Source organism: Silurus meridionalis, chromosome 20, assembly GCF_014805685.1.
Source record: "Silurus meridionalis isolate SWU-2019-XX chromosome 20, ASM1480568v1, whole genome shotgun sequence".
Lineage (NCBI taxonomy): Eukaryota > Metazoa > Chordata > Actinopteri > Siluriformes > Siluridae > Silurus > Silurus meridionalis.
Window position 1 is genome coordinate 3,506,872 of NC_060903.1, and position 20,503 is coordinate 3,527,374.

General features: G+C 39.8%; 1 protein-coding gene and 1 long non-coding RNA gene across 9 annotated transcripts; both read left to right on the forward strand.

The window, feature by feature from the left end:
- The first annotated feature begins 302 nt into the window (after nucleotides 1–302).
- On the forward strand, nucleotides 303–6,603 carry LOC124402860. Of its 2 annotated transcripts, XR_006928802.1 has the most exons (5): nucleotides 303–1,080; nucleotides 2,589–2,676; nucleotides 3,475–3,844; nucleotides 4,937–5,037; nucleotides 5,307–6,603. It is a non-coding gene; the product is annotated as an uncharacterized LOC124402860 (long non-coding RNA). The 2 variants fall into 2 exon arrangements; XR_006928803.1 differs by lacking the exon at nucleotides 4,937–5,037.
- A 499-nt stretch (nucleotides 6,604–7,102) lies between these two features.
- LOC124403422 (elongation factor 1-delta-like) lies at nucleotides 7,103–20,446 on the forward strand. Of its 7 annotated transcripts, none has more exons than XM_046877155.1 (9): nucleotides 7,103–7,260; nucleotides 14,405–14,525; nucleotides 14,874–14,945; nucleotides 16,637–16,702; nucleotides 18,353–18,440; nucleotides 19,439–19,539; nucleotides 19,679–19,867; nucleotides 20,033–20,227; nucleotides 20,318–20,446. In XM_046877155.1, exons 2-9 carry the CDS (start codon nucleotides 14,412–14,414, stop codon nucleotides 20,354–20,356), a joined length of 864 nt encoding a protein of 287 aa, XP_046733111.1. In that variant the 5' UTR covers nucleotides 7,103–7,260; nucleotides 14,405–14,411; the 3' UTR covers nucleotides 20,357–20,446. The 7 variants fall into 7 exon arrangements, with proteins under 7 accessions (XP_046733111.1, XP_046733112.1, XP_046733114.1 ...); XM_046877151.1 differs by lacking the exon at nucleotides 7,103–7,260 and adding an exon at nucleotides 11,235–11,668; XM_046877156.1 differs by lacking the exon at nucleotides 14,874–14,945.
- Nucleotides 20,447–20,503: the final 57 nt, after the last annotated feature.

The following is a 20,503-nucleotide window of genomic DNA, read 5'->3' on the forward strand; positions in this document are numbered from 1 at the left end:
TTTGGGTCGGCTATATTACAGTTTATGAAACGAGCGAAAGAAGCATTTTTAAAGTATTACATTGCTTTTATAATGAGATAAATGTCTGTGTCTTTTGTATTTATTTATGTTTGTATGATCATAATCATGGATGCTGCACAAAAATGTGATTCCTTTTTTTTCCTTAAAACCAGCTGATTGTTTAAAAGGGAGGAATAAATGTACTATTATTAGAGTAAATCATGACACTTTCACAAGTAGAATTTATATTAAATGGAAATGTTTTAATATATGCCCTCATGCAATAGACATGACTTATTTAAATGTATTTAGTGTGTATATTTGCATATGCATGACGTCATGACGTAAGGACGTAAAAGAACTGGTGAACCGGTTTTTTGAACCGGTTCTTTGAAACGAACTGTCCGAAAGAACTGATTCGCAAAAAAGAATCGGACTTCCCATCACTAACTGAGCGTCTCTCACACCACAGTTTGCTCGGAAAAGGGCGCGCTTCATACGGCCTGCTGAACTTATCCACGAAAGAGGGGAGGCTGACAAATTTGCCAAATTGCATATTGGATGGCATGCATTGATTTAAAACAGTAAATATATTTCTAAGAAGTTTTTCTTTCTCTGTCGGGTAATGAGCCAAGAAAGAGAGACATTTTTGCAAAACACGAAAGTTTAGAAACATATTGGTTACCCCCCTACAGAGAAAGTGGTATGTTCCGGTAACTTTTTGTGACGGGAAAAACAAGGAGGAAAAAATATATAATATATATATACTGTATGTATATCATATATATCATATATCATATTTTCGAGTTTGTTGTGAAATGGCGCACGCAGGGTTTGTGGAACAGAACCAATATAACTGCACCATCTGTCAGGAGGAGCTGAAGGACCCGGTGACGCTTCCTTGTGGCCACAACTTCTGTAAAGCCCGCATTACGGCTATTGGGACCAGGGCGTGTATGTCTGCTCTCAGTGCAGAGCTTCACTAGGAGGCCCGTTCTGGGCACGAACACGATGCTGGTCTACGCGATGGATAAAATAAAACAGACCGCGATCCGTGCAGCTTCTGCGCCGAGAGCCGAGGTAAATTTATTGTACAGGATTCTCATTCCACCTGTGCAGAAAGTAAACAATTCGTGGGGAGCAGTGAAATGAGCCAGCTGTGGATTTCAGTTCTACACCCTGTATTGTCTTTTCACTGCTCAATCCCAGATAGCACATTTTTCTGGGCCAGAAAGGGCTGAGTTCAGGCTGTTCTTTTGGCTCACATACCACCACGGTTTACGCTCCTTAATTGGCTCTAAAGCTGCATGCCTGAAGTAATCCAGACTTTAGCCAAAAGCAGACCATAACTCAGCCACAACCCATTCACACCTCCAGAAATCAGCCACAGCTGTCCTGCTGCAAAGCCAGAATTTCCAAATTGACCATATTTACCCCAGAACCCACCCACAACTTATCCAGAAGCCCCAGATGTCTACCATAAAAGGCCCAAATTGACCATATTTACCCCAGAACCCACCCACAACTTATCCAGAAGCCCACCAAAAAAAGCCATAACTGTACCAAAATTATTTAACTATGTAAAATGTGTATATTCAAAAAGCATTACAAAAAAAACATGGTAATAAAAAACTATACCAAAGCAATCAAATCAAAATACAAGAATAACACACAGCAAAGAAAAACTACATTATAAACAAAATTAAACCAATAGTGCAATTAAAAACAAATGTAAAAGTGTTGTGCATAAATTAAAAGAAACCAAACAAAAGCTAGTTATGAAAGACCAAAAAGATTTTAATAGCGTGAAAGGCAAATATGAAAAATGACAAAAGAAGTGTGACAACAAAAATTAAAACTAAAGAAAACAATAGTGCAAATTTGAAACAAAATTAACTTGTGCATAAATGGTGTAAAATAACCCAAATGAATAAAAAAATAAATGTACAAAGTGTAAAGTAAATATGAATAAGACTTAACAGCCACAAATAAAATGGTAATTAAGCAAAGCCAAATAGTCACACAAACAAACAAACCAGTAGTGCAATTTAAAACTAATGTAAAAGTTGTGTATAAATGAAGTAAAATAAACCTACAACCAGCATTTATTTGTTGAAGACAAATTAAATAAAGTAAATCTACAAATGTGCAAATAAAGTAAATGAATAAACGTAAAGCAACAAAGTCACAATAAAAATAAGACAAAATTTAAACCAACAAACCAGTAGTGCAATTTAAAACAAAATGTAAAAGTTGTGCATAAATGAAGTTATGCAGGAACACGACCCCTTAAATGAACGTCCAGACCGCAGGAGTTACATCATCATCATCATCTCAGTCTCTCACATGTCCCCGTTACCGCTTGTGTTACAGACATGATGATAAACTAAAGCAAACAGGTGGTGGTTTCGATGCTGCTTTGTGCTGATGCCGATTCCATTTGGCCACTGCATGGTGTGGATTTCAATACATTCAGTAATGAAGTGTGTCAGGAAAATTGTGCACTCTTGTCCTTGTTCCTCTGGGCTGTACGTTCATTCGGTTTTATTTAACATTTTTATGCGTTTCTGATTTGTTTTTGCCTCTAGAGTCAGAATGTGAGCAGATCAGAAGATCAGAGTGACCTGGAATCGTTTGCAGAGACCATGAAGCAGGACAAAGAGAACATGTAAAAAGGTGTGTTGCTGATCTGTATTTATTTGTTTATATATTTATTATTTTTTTAAATTTAATCTAGAAGCCAAAAGCATAACGAAAACTGGCTGACATCTTCCTACCTACTTACTTACCTACTTACTTACTTACCCACTTACCTACTTATTTACTTACTTACCTACTTACTTACTTACCCACCTACCTACTTATTTACTTACTTATTTACCTACTTACTTACCTTCTTACTTACTTACTTACTTACCTACTTACTTACTTCACCCACTTATTTACCTACTTACTTACTTACCCACTTATTTACCCACTTACTTACCTACTTACTTACTTACTCACTTACCTACTTATTTACTTACTTACCTACTTACTTACTTACTTATTTACCTGCTTACTTACTTACCCACTTACTTACTTACCCACTTATTTACCCACTTGCTTACTTACTTACTTACTTACCTACTTATTTACTTACTTACCCACTTACCTACTTACTTACCTACTTACTTACTTACTTACTTACTTACCTACTTACTTACCTACTTATTTACCTACTTACTTACTTACTTACTTACTTACTTACCCACTTACCTACTTATTTACCCACTTACTTACCTACTTACTTACTTATTTATCTACTTATTTACTTACTTACTTACCTACTTATTTACCTACTTACTTACTTACCTACTTACTTACCTACTTACTTACCTACTTATTTACCTACTTACCTACTTACTTACCTACTTATTTACCTACTTACCTACTTACTTACCTACTTATTTACCTACTTACCTACTTTACCAGCAGGCAGTCAAAGACCTCTCTGCAGTTGCGGAAAAGGGAAGCCAGTGGCTGTGGGTGAAGAGAAAAGACTCCGCCTGGGTCTTTAAGCGAGTTGATGGCATATAGGGAGTGAACCTGGGACGCTGGGATTCACTGCCGAACTCTCTGGAGGTGTCGTGGGCCTATCAGCGAAACACCCAGGAAGGCGGGCGCCCACTTGACAACCCAAAGGGTGCCATCACTCAGTGGACCTTTTCACAGAGTCTTAGCGGTGCCTCAGTATACTGAGTTGAGAAGGAGCCACCTCAGGAGAAGGAAGGACTGAGGAGTAGTGTGGCAGAGGGTTCCACCACTGAATAGACCATCCCACAGAGTCTCATCGGTGCCTCAAGTATGTATCAAGGGATATCAACATCAAGTCCTACACAACAGATCCTTACTTACTTGCTTGCTTACTTGCCTGCTTGCTTACTTACTTACTTGCTTGCCTTACCTACTTGTTTCCTTACTTACCTACTTGCTTGCTTGCTTGCTTACCTGCTTGTTGCCCTTGCTTACTTGCTAACACCTGCTTACCTACTTGCTTACCTGCTTATTTACCCACTTGCTTACTTGCTTACTTGCTTACTTGCTTACTTACCTGCTTACTTACTTACCTACTTATTTACCCATTTCTTACTTATTTACCTACTTACTTGTTACCCACTTGCTTGCTTACTAACACCTACTTGCTTACCTGCTTGCTTACTTACCTGCTTATTTACCCACTTGCTTGCCTGCTTGCTTGCTTGCCTGCTTGTTTACCTGCTTGCTTGCTTACCTGCTTGCTTACTTGCTTGCTTGTTACCTGCTTGCTTACTTGCTTGCTTGCTTGCTAACACCTGCTTGCTTGCACCTGCTTGTTGCCCTTGCTTGCTTGCTAACACCTGCTTGCTTACTTACTTGCTTGCTTACCTGCTTGCCTTGCTTACCTGCTTGCCTTGCACCTGCTTGTTTACCCTTGCTTGCTTACTAACACCTGCTTACTTACTTACCTGCTTGCCTTGCACCTGCTTGTTTACCCACTTGCTTGCTTGCCTTGCTTGCCTTGCCTGCTTGTTTACCCACTTGCTTGCCTTGCCTGCTTGTTGCCACTTGCTTGCACTTACCTACTTGCTTACCTACTTATTTACCCACTTGCTTGCTTGCTTACCTACTTGTTACCCACTTGCTTGCCCACTTGCTTGCTTGCCCACTTGCTTACTTACTTGCTTACCTACTTATTTACCCACTTGCTTACTTACTAAATATAGTAAGACAAAAAAAAAGCTGAAGCTAAAACTGCACTCAAAATACATCATACCTGTGTAGGCAAAAAATTATTGTATCGTCCTTTCCAGCAACAATAATGGTTTGAATGTAATTAAAAAAAAAAAAAATACATAAAGTTTTATTTAGTGCCACAGGATGAATCATGGCATTGTGTGTGATGTGTTTTGTTCAGTGTTTGCTAAAATGAAGGCCATGGCGTTCAATATATACAGCATTCTGCAGAAGAGTATTGAGAGTCAGAGTCAGGCTCCCAACGCAGCGTCTGCACCACAGGTGAGGGAAGAAACTGCACAGACACCCACAATAATTACATGATGCGTGTCTGAGATCCTGAGATGGGTGTTAGTAGTATGTACTGAATTCTACAGCAGGAGTGTTATTAGAAAAGATGTAGGAAATGGAATCAATGGTAAAAATAGTTTTTTTTCCCTGACACACTTTGGGACGTCCGCTTCTTCTCAGAGATCTCATTTCTCTCGAGGTCTAATGTTATCCGATCAAAGATTCTTTCAGGTCTTATTGTTTTTTTTTCCTGATGTTAGGCTGCTCCAGCTCCCAAACCCTCTGTGGTGGTAAAGGATGAGGACGAGGACGACGAGGACGACGGGGAAGGGGAAGAGGCATAGCGCATTAAGGCCCAGAGGGTGCAGGAGTACGCTACGTAGCACCAGGAACGCCGTTCATTAATTCTTCACATTTTGCATGCAGGTCCAGAGCGTTTGACAATCATCACCTCATTTCAAACGGCTGTCTGCTGCTTTTTTATCGCACAGTTACAGAGTGTTGATTTCTTTTTAATTCACATTTAATTGTATAACAATGGACATTCTCCCCATGCAGCATTACAGAATGCAATACATTTTAAATATAAAATTTTCATCATAAATCTGTTCCTATACATTAATCTTTATTGAGTGAACCAGTGGCGAACTGCCTGAGACAGTATGAGGAAGAAACATTGAGAGGAACCAGACTCCAGAGGGAGCTGTTCCCATCTGGGTGACAAAGAAAGTCTATTCATACTCGATCAATTGGTTACTGTACATGGCAACTGCAACCCTAAGCGATTGTAGCAGACTGTATTAGTTACAGTCCAAATTTATCTTCATGGTTCGACTATAAAGCTCCACAGCAACCTCAAGGCTGTTCATGTGAAGTTATCTGAAGCAGCAAATGGTTTACATGGAACACGTGGTAGTTCCATGTAAACCATTTCGTGAGTACGTCCCCTTGTACAGCAATACAGTGCTCCCAACGCTCCTGCCACTTCTGGAATGTGTCCTGGAAGTCTTCTTTTCGAAAATGGTGTTGAAACGTCGACCTTTAAACTGGATCTTCATCTTCGGGAGGAGGGCGAAGTCTGCATGAGCCGAATCTGGTAAATTGGGTGGGTGCAGAAGTGAGACTGTGTTTTCGGCAAGAAACCTGCGTGTTAGGAGAGCTCGTGACTGCATTATCGTCGTGGAGCATCCAGTTTGCTAAACCTTCATACTGTCCACGTTGCAATGGCACCGTTTGCACAGCTCCTGACGTACACAGGATGATATCTTTTGGCACACTTACTTAAGAAGGTCGGTGCTCCCTGTGACTGTGTGTGTTGGGGTGTTGAAAACTATTAACGTATAAAACGTATATAAACATTTTAATACCTCATACATCTCTAGATCAATACAGATATAGAGGTACTAGATAGACTTTTTTACAAACTTTTTTTAATCAGACTGGTTATTAGAAATGGAAGATCTACAACAAGTCCACTTGAGATGCTTTGTGGATTCACCCTAAGCTGAGAATTTAAGGATGGAGCTCAGCTTGAGTGTGGAACCAGGCCCAAGCCAAAATATGTGTTATATAATATATAATATAATAATATATATTTTAAATATATATTTTAAATGGTCGCTTTTGTAAGATTATATATATATATATATATATATATATATATATATATATATATATATATATATATATCTTACAAAAGCGACCATTTTGACTCAAACGACGATATACTATAGAAAATATACTTGGATATATTTGATATATGTGTGTGTGTGTATATATATATATATATATATATATATATATATATATATATATATATATATATATTATTATTATTATTATTATTTTTATTTATATTCTTTTCCCTCGTTGTTTCTCCCGTCACAAAGTTTGCACCATACAAAGTTAACGGAACATACCACTTTCTCTGTAGGGGGGTGAACAATTTGTTTTTAAACTTTCATGTTTTGCAAAAATGTCTCTCTCTCTCGACTCATTATTCGACTGAGAAAAGAAATTCATCTTAACAATACATTCACTGTTTCAAATCAATGCATGCCATCCAATATGCGACTAAAAGGATTTGGCAAATTTGTCAGCCTCCCCTCTTTCGTGGATAAGTTCAGCAGGCCGTACGAAGCGAGCCCTTTTCCGAGCAAACTGTGGTGTGAGAGACGCTCAGTCAGGCCTCTGTCGTACACGGAAACTTTAGAAGTAAGTGAAATAAACTGTCTGTATAGCGACGAGGTGAAGGCGGTGTGTTAAAGAAAGAACAAATGTCGTTTATAACCTGTTTCTAGAGATGTTTAAAATGTTTTAATGTTGGTTTTGTCGCCACGTGGCTGGAACTGAAATGGCTTGAAGCTGTCAGGAAGTCTATCTATAGCCTCTGAGCTGAGCAGAGCACATACCCGCTAACCTGATACTTACTTCTAATTACAACTGATACAAATATATATATATATATAAACACTTATTTACATATATTTATCTAAACATTTTATTATAAGCACTTATTTACAGTTGTGGCAACATGTGACCATGCAAAACTCATAACTCGCATTATACTCTATATGTACTCATTTTTTAGTGTGTGTGTGTGTGTGTGTGTGTGTGTGTGTGTGTGTGTGTGTGTGTGTATATTTATATATATCTCATAACTAGCACAGGTTATTGCAATACATTACAAACATTACTGACAGGATAATTATTCAACAATCAAGCCAATTTTATTATTATTATTATTATTATTATTATTATTATTATTATTATTATTAATAAGGATGTGGTGCATAACTTAAGGAACTTATATAAACATTGCCCCAATATAAAGTAATGTCAACTTCATTCACATGGTTTTACATACAAACTTAAAGTCTATAAAAATACATTTTACTACTTTTTGGATGTCTATTCAATAACCAAGTCTAATATTATTATTATTATTATTGTTATTGTTATTGTTATTATTATTGTTATTGTTATGGATTATTCTGTAGGCATCAGATTTATTTTCACCTACGAGAAAATTCTTTGGAAAATCCATTATTTATATATTTATGTTGCACCACGACGCCTCCAAGTTCTCGATTCTAATTGGTTAGAGATTAAAGATCAATCAATCTTAATGTATATAGCAGCTAACATCTACCAGGCTGAACCTCGGTGCTGAACAAACATTGAATTAACATAAAAGTAGTAAAATATACAGTATCAAAAAGTAAATTGTAAGAACTAAAAAGAGAAAGATGTTTAAAAGTTTATATTAATGCACCTTTTTTCATACGCATGAAATCATAGACCGGTCGTAGACTGATTCAACAAACTGTATAATTAAATATTTAATATTATAAATATATAATTATTTTTTTTTGTCATCTTTTTGAAGGAGTCTCCACTTTCCTATGTTGGAAAAAAGTGGATTTGTTTTGTGATTATTTTCTTAATAAGAATTACTGCACACTTGCTTCAGTGATGATTTTTTTTTTTCTTTCTTTTCAATAACAATTTAACAAATGTAATGTGGAAACATTTTTGCGTCACTTTTGATTCTATCGAAATATCTCAAATTTACATTTACAATGGGGGTGTAACCTTAATTCGTTCATTTCATTGTCATGAAATCGCGGTGCCTAAACTTTTGCACTTCCTGTGTACACCTGTTTCTCCTGTTTTAACGGTTGCAATGCTCGTTATTAGAGAGATTCTGAAAAAGCCGGGCTTCACTTTTTTCCTCCTCTGAGCACGCCAGAAGGTGAGTGTCTGAATGCTTGTGGTCTCGTGTGCATGTGCACTCCGACATGACGTGCAAACAAGGAAGCGTCAAAGTCATACAGACCATAATAGATCTAGACGATCAATAACAGAGCGTTAGTGTGCATTTGTGGACTGCTACTCGAATGTATGCAAGAGTGTTTTCAATTTTACTTCGATTCGATGTAAAGCTTTGGTTTTATTTGTCGGTTGTTTTTGATTTGGCGTGAGGGCACTTGGGATGTTTCTTCAGCAGCAGCATGGTTGGTGGTTATGTAGAACTTGTATAGAGCTCGAGCTTTGTACACTTGTGTTTAAAAAACAAAAAAAACCCTTTTGTCCATTCAGTATGCATGATGAATATTGTTGCATCTTGTGTTGAATTGGTTTTGCTGGAGTTCTCGTAGTTGAAGATGAAATAATCTGCATATTAGGGATTTGCATCTCCATAACCACAGCTGATGCATAGCCGACGATTCATTAGATACATATGAAGCATCTACTATTGCGATGAGATTCACTTTAATTACGATGCAGTGAGATCCGGTTTCGATTTAATTCAACACAATGCATTTTAATATGGTGCAGATGTTTCGCTTTTATTTCTTTGATTCAGATCGACAGCAAATCATCAATTTCCTTAGGTGCCTTCTGACTTCTAACGCATGGCCCCTTTCACAAACACGCCTTTGTAGCAAAAGAAATTTGAATAAATCCAGACATTCTTTTCCTGTTGTGTTTACAGGAAGTTACAGCTCTACCTCTGCCATGTTAATCTGTGCCAATGCTAATGTGACTCTCGGGACACGCCTCGGTCTCCGTAGCGTTGTGGTTCAGAGAACGCGCCAGAGAAACAGTTTAGCGAGGAGAAATTAATCCACCTATAGAATATTGGACGAAAGTTTGTAGACTCTGGACCATAACTCTTGTTTTTAGAATCCCATTCCAGCTTTATTCCTCATTTGCTGCTATTATAAGCTCCATTCTTCAGGGAAGACTTTCCACTAGGTTTTGGTGTGTGAATTTTTGGTAATTCATGTAAATGTAAATTGGACTGATTCTGGTTGAGGTGGTCTGTCTGGGCATTTAGCGTTCCCATTTATCCCAAAAGTGCACTGTGGGGAACAGGTGCCAGGACAGGTTTTGGCCTTTTGAATATCCCAATTAAAGGAAAAATCTAAACCTACTGCTTACAGGCACATTATACCCTCACTTGCTTCTTAACGTGACAACATTTTAGGGAGGAACCACATATGGGTGTGATGAATAGCCTTTTTTGGTCATATAGAATACAAGTGGTTATTACAGGGGTGGACAAATTCGTATCTCCAGCCCACAGGACACAAAGATTTTGTGTCATGGGTGTTAAAATTGTATATTTTTTCATTTTTTTTTGTTAAACTGTAGTCATTGCTGGATGGACAATTGTCTTAAATGGCGCGCATTTGGTTTTATAACGCATGCTTCCTTAACCTACTGCATGCTCTCTGGCTGAATAATGCTACTGATAATGGTCCTGTTTTTGATAAATGATCTAGTAATACAGACCGATGGTGCAGACCTTTTCAGAATCAGGAATATTCAGGGGCTAGTCCGACCTGTGATTCATCCATAAATACCTCATCTAATGGTGTAAATGTTGGCCTTCAACTTACTTTTCCATCACGTGAGCAGGATTATGGTCATATACTTGTTGGACTTTTTTCTGCTAAACTTCCGGAAACGTTCCATCGGAACTTCATATGGGGAATTTTGAAAATATTTCAAGTTGGAAACTTGGCAGGAATTTATTGGAATTAATTAGAAATTTTGAGAACTGTATATAAACCGTATCATATACAAACATAAATATAAACATATTGTGTGCAAACTAAAATACAGATTACAAGGTAATTCCTGTTCATTTCCATAGAAAGTTTCCAGTCTTAAATTCCTGAAATGTTGCGACCCTATTAGAATATAGTATTATATTGTATTACACTGTAGAAATATATAGTAATATATTAGTTTACATTTGCTAGATGTTTTAGCATTTGGGCAGTTATACACATGACTGGACATTACAGCTGAGCTTTTGCTTGCCCTGTGGGATCGCTATTAAATTTTTGATTTGTCCACCCCTTGTAATAATACGTATCAGAGATAAGACGTCTGCAGTGTGGCCAGCTGTTGAACTGCTGCAAAAAGAACATGCATTAACCGAGCTTCATTTGTGGCATGAACTACGGCGATGTTTGGAGTCTTAAGTCAGTGTTTTGGGCCAAAATTGGTGCTTTGCTAACGCTCAATTGGTGCATCCATTTCTTTTGATTGGTTTTTGAATTTTTGAACGAGTCGGCTTCTCCCCTTATCCATCACTTCTTCCTTTTGCCTCTGCTCTATCACGCGACAAGATGGACAATCAGAGGGGTTCTCAATCCCGCCCCAGGGAAGTAGGTGGACACAGGCAGGGCTCGACCAATAGCGTGACTCATCACACCCCCCGTGGAGGTGGCAGGGGGCGAACCCAGCGCTCATCCTACTCGGAAAGTCATGCAGAAGACCAGTACTTCCCCGATGCGTACGGACCCGTGCATGGCTCGAGAGGCGAGATTGTGTGGTTCAACAGCAACATGTACGAGCAAGCTGAGGAATACCTCCAGAACCCCTCGAGCTCGGGGACGAGTCCGAGAGAGCAAGTTGTCCACCGCTCCCTGGTGTTCAGAGCGAAACGGAATCCGGCTCCGCCCAGCCCAGAGGAGGGGAACCAGATTCGTTCTGGCTCATACAGCGCTAAAAAAACCCAGCGCTCATCCTCCGAGCCACAGAGGGGACGCAGGAAGAGGGGTTTCTCCGAGACGGAGCGTCCCACTCAGAGAAAAAAGGACAAGTATGCCACCTTTCATGGCATATGCTAAGCTCTCGATTGTCTGCTTGTGTGTTAGTTGCATTCTCGTGACAAACCAGAAACAAAGTATTAAAGCTTCAGCCTAGTTTGTGTGGTTTCGATGTGCTGCAGGGGGGCAAATGGGCAAAATGCTATGCAATAGATAACAATGAAGGTTCTGGACCTCCACTGTTCAGCTCAGGCCTGGTCAGCAAAAAAAAAAAACAAACACAATGGAATTTCCTAGCGTTTGTTAAAACCCATGTTCTTTACATTTTAGCTTTTGAATTCTACCGGTATGTGGTGCAAAGTGTGATGTCTAAAAGATTTGAACAGAAAAGAAGCAAAGGGTTCTTTGGGTAATTAAACTCTGATGGTCCAGCTTTCTAAACCTAAAAAAAAACCAGTAGAACCTGGGATTATTTTCCCAAATAGTATCACCACCAGATGTTTGTAGAGTTGTCTCCATTAGGGCTGAGCGATGTGGCCAAATATATTCTACTCTAAGTAATTCTGTAGATAATCTCACTAACTATTTGCTAACAAATCACCAACTAGGTGCCGGGAAGGAGCAGTGAGGCCGTGTCCACATTAATACGCTGGTGTTTGAAAACACATTTTTCTCTCTGTTTTGGCCTTCGGTCCACACGGTGTCAGTCCACGTAGCTTTTTGAAAACGATCTTCGAATTGGATACATTTAAAAACGAGGATTTTGAAAGCGATGACTGATGTTGGTTGTATCGTTCGGGGCCCACTGGTAACTGTACTGTTCACGTGCCTGATTAAATAAAGGCATAAATTGGATATTACGGGTACATTGTCAAGTCAAGTTTATTTCTATAGCGCTTTTCACAACAGACATTGTCTCAAAGCAGCTTTACAGAAATCAACAGTCAAGGTGAATGGTGTGCATTTATCCTTGATGAGCAAGCCTGTGGCAAGGAAAAACTCCCTTAGATGTTATAAGGAAGAAACCTTGAGAGGAACCAGACTCAAAAGGGGAACCCATCCTCATTTGGGTGACATCAAGAGTTTGATCATAAATCTTTCAACAACACAGAACACTGGAAAGTGAGAACTAACATGAGTACTGGAGTATAAGATCATAAGTAAATGTCCTTTCTACAGTCTTTGGTATAAAAGTAGGAGCTACTGAGCTCAACATTTGTGATCATCACAGATCCAGCATCAGCTTCTCCATGCCAGAGCCTTTAAACACTGCAGGAGGTCCAATGTCAAAACTCCACAAATGTACTGGGATCCAATTGGCACTGGTACGTCTCTAGATGGTTCAGGATGTTTGCGAGTTTGGCATCTACTTCTTTAAAGGTCCAAAGTCTTCATGAGGTGGGACGTGACTGGAGCTGGCCAAACCTCAGGAAGCCTCGGGATGGGGAGAGAAAGAGAAGCAGTGGAGAGGAATTGGCGTAGCTGCTGTTCATGATATTAACAGCACAAGTTGATAATGTGCATGTGATCAGATGTTCTGGAGCACAAGGTTATGATGTGAGACGTATGTTATGTGTAGGCTTTGCTAAAAAGATATGTTTTTAATCTGCACCTAAACTGGGTGAGTGTGTCTGAACCCCGAACACTGTCAGGAAGACTATTCCAGAGTTTAGGAGTTAAATGTGAAAATGCTCTACTGCCTTTAGTGGACTTTGCTATTCTAGGAACTACTAGAAGCCCAGAGGTTTGAGATCTTGGGGAGCGTGATGGATTGTAGCGTGTTAAAAGACTGGAGAGATACATGGGAGCCAATCCATTTAGTGCTTTATAAGTGAGTAGCAGTAGTTTGTAGTCTATTCGAAACTTAACCGGAAGCCAATGTAGGGATGATAAGATTGGGGTTATATGGTCATATTTTCTTGACCTAGTAAGAACTCTTGCTTCCGCATTCTGAACTAACTGAAGCTTGTTTATTAATGACGCAGGACATCCACCTAGTAACGCATTACAGTAGTCTATTCTGGAGGTCATGAACGCATGGACGAGCTTCTCTGCATCGGATATAGACAACATATTTCTTAGCTTAGAAATATTTCTAAGGTGAAAGAAGGCTGTTTTTGTAACTTGGTTGATATGATTTTTAAAAGATAAGTTGCTGTCTAATATAACTCCCAGGTCTTTTACTGTTGAACTAGTGGTTACAGAACATCCGCTAAAATGCAGGTTGAGATGCTGGTGCTTCTAGTTTTTGGGCCGATGAGCAAAATCTCAGTCTTATCAGAATTTAAAAGTAGAAAGTTATGGGTCATCCATATCTCTTATTTCCTTAACACACTCAGTTATCCGAGTTAATTGAGCTATATCGCCTGGTTTAGATGGGATATATAATTGGGTATCATCAGCATAACAGTGGAAGCTAATTCCATGCCTTCTAATAATATTTCCTAAGGGAAGCATGTATATTGTGAAGAGCAGGGGTCCTAGAACTGAACCTTGTGGCACGCCATAGTTAACTAGCATTAGCCTGGATAGCTCTCCATTTAAATCTACGAAATGGTAACGATCAGACAGGTAGGATTTAAACCAGCTTAATGCCTGTCCCTGAATGCCGATGTAATTCTGTAAGCGATCTAGAAGATCATTATCTATAGTGTCGAACGCAGCACTAAGATCTAGTAAAAGTACATTGTGCATTGTAGCGCAAGCTACGACTTGTCTGTTTGCATTCTGTCATCATTTCTAACCCAATTTATCGCCCTCGCCATGTTTTCTGTCCTCTATTATCCCAGCATCATCATGAGTGGACTTCAGTGCCTGGCCCAAGACAAGATCTGGTTCGACAAATCCAGATACGACGAGGCAGAGCGATGCTTCTACGAGGGAATCAACGGCGTACCTTCAGCTCCTCAGGTACCTCGATATACACAGCGTACTGTAAACGAGTCCAGCTGTTCCCGTGGCCTTGTTCTCATTGATGGTTCTCTAAATTTATGAAATTCCTGCCTAAAAGTATTTAGGATTTTTGATGTCACATTATGAGAGCGTCTTTGTTCAGCTGGTTTGTGTTTGTCTGTGGCTAAAAAAGGAAAGAGCAGTCTCTCTCACTCTTTTTTTTGTTTGTTTGTTTCTTTTTGTTTTTTTCCAAAGCGCTTGAATCCCCCAACACGTCGCAAAGCTGCTTTGTACTAACTTTTCTCCTTTCTGACCCCACGCATGCTCCTTTGACTCTGCTTTCTATTACCCGCTGTACCCTTTCAGGAGACAGACGCTAACGGCGTCCTGCAGGATGTGGTTAAAGCCCGTCAAGCTATCCAGCAGTCCCTAGCCGGAGTGAGTACTGCTCCCTCGTACCATAAAATAAACCTTTATTTTTTTTCTCACACTGGGGAAATTTCTGTCACAGCAGCAAATATGAAGCAGAAACATGGCACAAAATATGTAGAGTAAAAATAGAAAAAAACAATAGTAGTAGTTACACTATTAATCAGTTTGCACTGGGTAATATTACACAATTTACATTGTTATTGCACCGTTGTAATTTAAATTACTGTTGCACAGTCTTTGATTAAAAAAAACAAACACTGTATTAACAGTGTGGTTTATGGTCACTGGTTCATTTGGAGCAGTTCTGATTGTAAAGCTGCAAATCAGAAGACTGATCACATGCTCTCCTCTCTTCACCCTCATTGGTAGTTACTAAACCGTATCACTCAGTAGTAATATATAATAAAAAGCTGTAATTTTCCCAACTTTGCCGTGACTCTGGACACATTTTATATTGCAGACGTCCCCGGCTCTCCGGCTGCTTTGTCGCTGCACGTGTTTGCCCGCTCGCAATTTTGCACACCTGCAACTAATCAGAGCTTCTGTGTGTTTGTTCAGTCTGTAAACATCTCAGTTTTATCTCTTTCAAACGCATCTTCCCTATTTTCTACAAAAAACCTCACACAGATCTTGTGCAGCTTCTCCAGCAGCTCCAGAAACTTCACTGGTATTAATGCTATGTGTCCAGTACACATGGTTGGGGTTAAGGGCTGGAACAATACAAATGATTTGCCTCGATGCTTCGTTTAGTCTCTTTAGCTTCCCTGCATACGGAGCACTTTGTTGCCCCACGGACAATTATTACTGACGCACGACCCGTTAAACTCGGGAGCGCTCCGGACAGGTAAACAAAATGGAAGCTCTAATTCTGACTTTATTTCCATTCCGACTTTTTTTTTCCCGCTTCTGCAACCTCTAAAGCAGTGCTGCAGCACTCATGCGTCCGTTTTTTTGAAGCAACTTCTTCATCTGATGCACAGCACAAGGACTCGACTTCTTTGATGGACCCTTACGAGGTCCGTTTCCGAGTGGAACTCGTCTTGGAAAACCCTGAACACTGTTCTGTAACACAGTTTCAGGAACAGATCTTATCGCCTCGGCATTTATGCGAAGAGCAAAGATTCAAATTCTTAAATCCTCTTTCCCATGAGGTGCCATGTATAACTTCCAGTGGTCAGTATGAGAGAATTGACTCAAAGCACCACATTTGAACTGCTTGAATACAAGATACACACATTTGTATCATCCTATCAAGCAGATAAAAACGTGAACATGATGAATAGGACGGTAAAAGCGATGCACAGCTGTTATCACTCAGGGTGTACTCACTTTTGTTGCCAGCTATTTTAACAAAGCTGCACATTGACTACTAAAATATATACAAGTCTAATTTCTAGAGTCTTGTCCCTTGAGAAGATCTAGTAAACTGGTTGCTGAACTTTGGGGGATGTACTCACTTATGTGAAATACTATAGATGGATTAAATGAAATAGTTTAGTTTCTTGTTACCACAATATTGTTTTGTTTTAATTGTGCAAGAATATCTCCCTCCCTCTCTCTTTCTCTCTCCCTTTCTTTCACTGTATTGATGAAAGCACACTATGTAACCTCATGTCTATGCGTTTTCATTCTCTCTTTTTTTTTCTTTTCCTTCTGTTCTATTGTGTTTCTTGCCCCGGGGGGGGTTGTGTGGGCAGGTGAAGGCGGCGCTGCAGACGGTTAAACCACACTCCCGCACCCAAAAGCCTCGGGAGCGCAAGTCTGTAAGTGCCACGGCCTCGCATGGGACAAACAGAGGAGCAGAACACACACACTCTCCCTGCTTGGTGTGTGTTTGTGTGTAATATGCATGTGCCCTGTGTCTGCTATCTGAATAAGTCTACACATGCATGCTGTTTTTAGAGGTTCTTCAGACTCTGTGGAAGTACATTGTTCTCCAAGGACATTTGTCACTCGACACTAGGCTTTAGGTTTGCGTTTGCATTTTGCTGAGCGCACCAGATCAGCCTCGTGTCCCCCGACAGAACGTCCTCGCTGGTGTGTACAACGCAATGGTGTTTATATGTATGAGTTTTCGACCCAGTGCAGCTTTCAGGACAGCGTTTTTGTTTAGTTTCAAGAGTTGGGATTGAAGATCAGTTTCTGCTGGGTCTTAAAGAGCCTCAAATAAAAAAGAAAAAATGTTAAGCCTTGAAATGTCTTAGATTTGCTGTTCTGGGTCTTAAATAATGAGTAAGCAGGTCTTAATTTTCGAATGCTCATGAAACGCTGCCTTTAATGCTCGATGAAATGCAGCAGCACTTTAGAATGTTTTCTTGGTGGTGGTGTTTTTTTTTTTTTTTTTTGCTGGTCCAAATATGCCTTGCTGTATTACGACTACAAATGAGACCAACATGAAACTACGTACTTGCTAACAATGTATTCGCGTGTGTTTCGGATGTCGTGATATCGGTATTAAATTTCTTTAATGCTTTTTAAAAGGTCTTAAATAGTCTTAAATTTGACTCTAAAACCTGCAAAAACCCTGTATAAGATTACAACTGAATTGGACACATACATACATGTATGTATTTATGGACATATAAAGAAAAATAAATTTTTGGCCTTTTTTTTTTTTTTAATGCGAAATTGTTAGTTGCCATATAGAGTAAATCCCTTCTAGATGAGCTGTTTAAAAAAAAAAAAAAGACTCGTTATTCATTGATGATTATTTTCCTATCAACACTATTCATTCTATACAGTCGAATGCAATTGCTGTAGCATAACATTTTCCCTTCACCTGAACTATATGACCCGAACATGTCACAGCACATGACAGTGCCCGTGCGCACATAGTCAGCTCCATCAAGATATGCTTTACATGGTCTCCACAAACTACATGCACCCTCTCGGTTTGTGTCCCACTGGTGTTCTGTGATCAAATCTGCGTTGTGTAAATTTATTGAACAGGAATCTCATTCCACATGTGCAGAAAGTAAATAATGGTGATTCGTGGGGAGCAGTGAAATGAGCCAGCTGTGGATTTCCACTCTACACCCTGTATTGTCTTTTCACTGCTCTGCCAATGCAGGAACTGACACGACCCTCAAATAAACGTCCAGAATCTCAGTCTCTCACATGTCCCCGTTACCGCTTGTGTTACAGACATGATGTTCAGGGCATGTGGAATTTAACAGACGGGGAAAAAAAAACAAGTGCGCACCAAACTAAAGCAAACAGGTTGTGGTTTCGATGCTGCTTTGTGCTGATGCGAATTCCATTTGCCCACTGCATGGTGTGGATTTCAATACATTCAGTAATGAAGTGTGTCAGGAAAATTGTGCACTCTTGTCCTTGTTCCTCTGGGCTGTGGGTTCATTCGGTTTTATTATTTTTTTTATTGTTATGCATTTCTGATTTGTTTTTGCCTCTAGAGTCAGAATGTGAGCAGATCAGAAGATCAGAGTGAGCTGGTATCGCGTGTAAAGAGCCTGGAGCTGGACAACAAGAACCTTCACAAAGGTGTGTTGCTGATCTGTATTTATTTGTTCATTTATTTATTTTAAAAAATGTAATCTAGAAGCCAAAAGCATAAAAAAAAAAAAGTCTGACATCTTCCTACCTACCTACTTACTTACCTACCGTAATTTCCGGACTATAAGCCGCAACTTTTTCTTCACGCTTTGAACCCCGCGGCTTAAACAACGAAGCGGCTAATTTATAGATTTTTGCTGGGTTTTTCCCAGTTTCACAAACTTCAAGACAAAAAACTGAACCCCATAACATTAGACCAATTAAATTGCCGAACGGGTTCAGGTGAACCAATGAAACTCTTTGTATTAAATCAGATGCGCTCCCACTGAATCGGGCCGCACCACATCGTAAATACGGATGAGGTTCCTCTGACGTTTGACCTGCCGCTCACTCGGACTGTCTACAGGAAATGCGAATCATTCGTCATGCTGAAAACAACCGGGCATGAAAAAACGCACTTCACCAGTGTTCTGAGCTGCACGGCATCGGGAGAAAAGCTTCACCGATGGTGATTTTTGAACGCACGACGATGCCAAAAGAAAAATAGTTGTGAAAGGAAGGAGGAAGACAGTGAACAATGACTTTCTTGGTAGGCTACTGTTTAGATACAAGCCGTGTAACAGACACTGTCTTTCGTTAAAGCCTGTGTAACGTTCATTATTTTCAGTGTAGACACCTGCGGCTTATTTATGTTCAAAATAAAAATCTTCGTCAAATTCAGTGCGGTGCGGCTTATATTTGGGTGCGCTTAATAGTCCGGAAATTACGGTACTTACTTACTTTACCTATTTACTTCCTTACCCACCTGCCTACTAACATACTTACCTACTTACTATTTTGGCCTCAGATATAATAAAAAAATAAAATAAAATAAAAAGCTGAAGCTAAAACTGCACTCAAAACAATTGTGGTGAAACAATTACAGAAGGCAAAAAATTATTGTATCGTCCTGAATCATAGCATTGTGTGTGTTGTGTTTTGTTCAGTGGTGGATGACCTGAGGGCCATGGTGTCCAAACTAGAAAGCAGACTGTGCGTGCTGGAGAAGAGTCCAAGTCAGGCTCCCAAGGCAGCGTCCGTGCCACAGGTGAAGGAAGAAACTGCACAGTTTTTTTCCTGACACACTTTGGGACGTCTGCTTCTTCTCCGAGATCTCATTTCTCTCGAGGTCTAACTCTATCCGATCACAGATTAATTTAGGTCTAATTGTTTTTTCCCGATGTTAGGCTGCTCCAGCTCCCAAACCCTCTGTGGTGGTAAAGGATGAGGACGACGACATCGACCTGTTCGGGAGCGACGAGGAAGACGAAGAGGCAGAGCGCATTAAGGCCCAGAGGGTGCAGGAGTACGCTGCAAAGAAGGCCAAAAAACCCGTTCTCATCGCCAAGTCCTCCATCATACTCGACGTCAAACCTGTACGCTCTCACACAGTTACTGCTTTATCTATCTATCTATCTATCTATCTATCTATCTATCTATCTATCTATCTATCTATCTATCTATCTATCTATCTATCTATTTGTTTAACCCTTTGTTTGTTTCTTATTCCATTATAACCCTCTTGCCCTCTCTGCCCTCAGTGGGATGACGAGACAGACATGGCTAAGTTGGAAGAGTGTGTGCGTTCGGTACAGATGGACGGTTTGCTCTGGGGCGCCTCCAAACTGGTGCCCGTCGGTTACGGCATCAAAAAGCTGCAGATCAACTGCGTGGTCGAGGACGACAAAGTCGGAGTGGACATACTCGAGGAGGAAATCACCAAATTCGAAGACTACGTGAGTGCCGTGTTCATACCAATGCGCCAACACGATACGCTACGTAGCACCAGGAATGTCGTTCATTAATTTTTCCCATTTTGCGTGCAGGTCCAGAGCGTTGATGTCGCCGCCTTCAACAAGATTTGAGCTCATGCTTGACAATCATCACCTCATTTCAAACGGCTGCCTGCTGCTTTTCTATCGCACAGTTACCAAATAAACCGTTACGAAGCCTTACAGACAGAGTGTTGATTTCTTTTTATTCACATTTAATTGTATACCAATGGACATTCT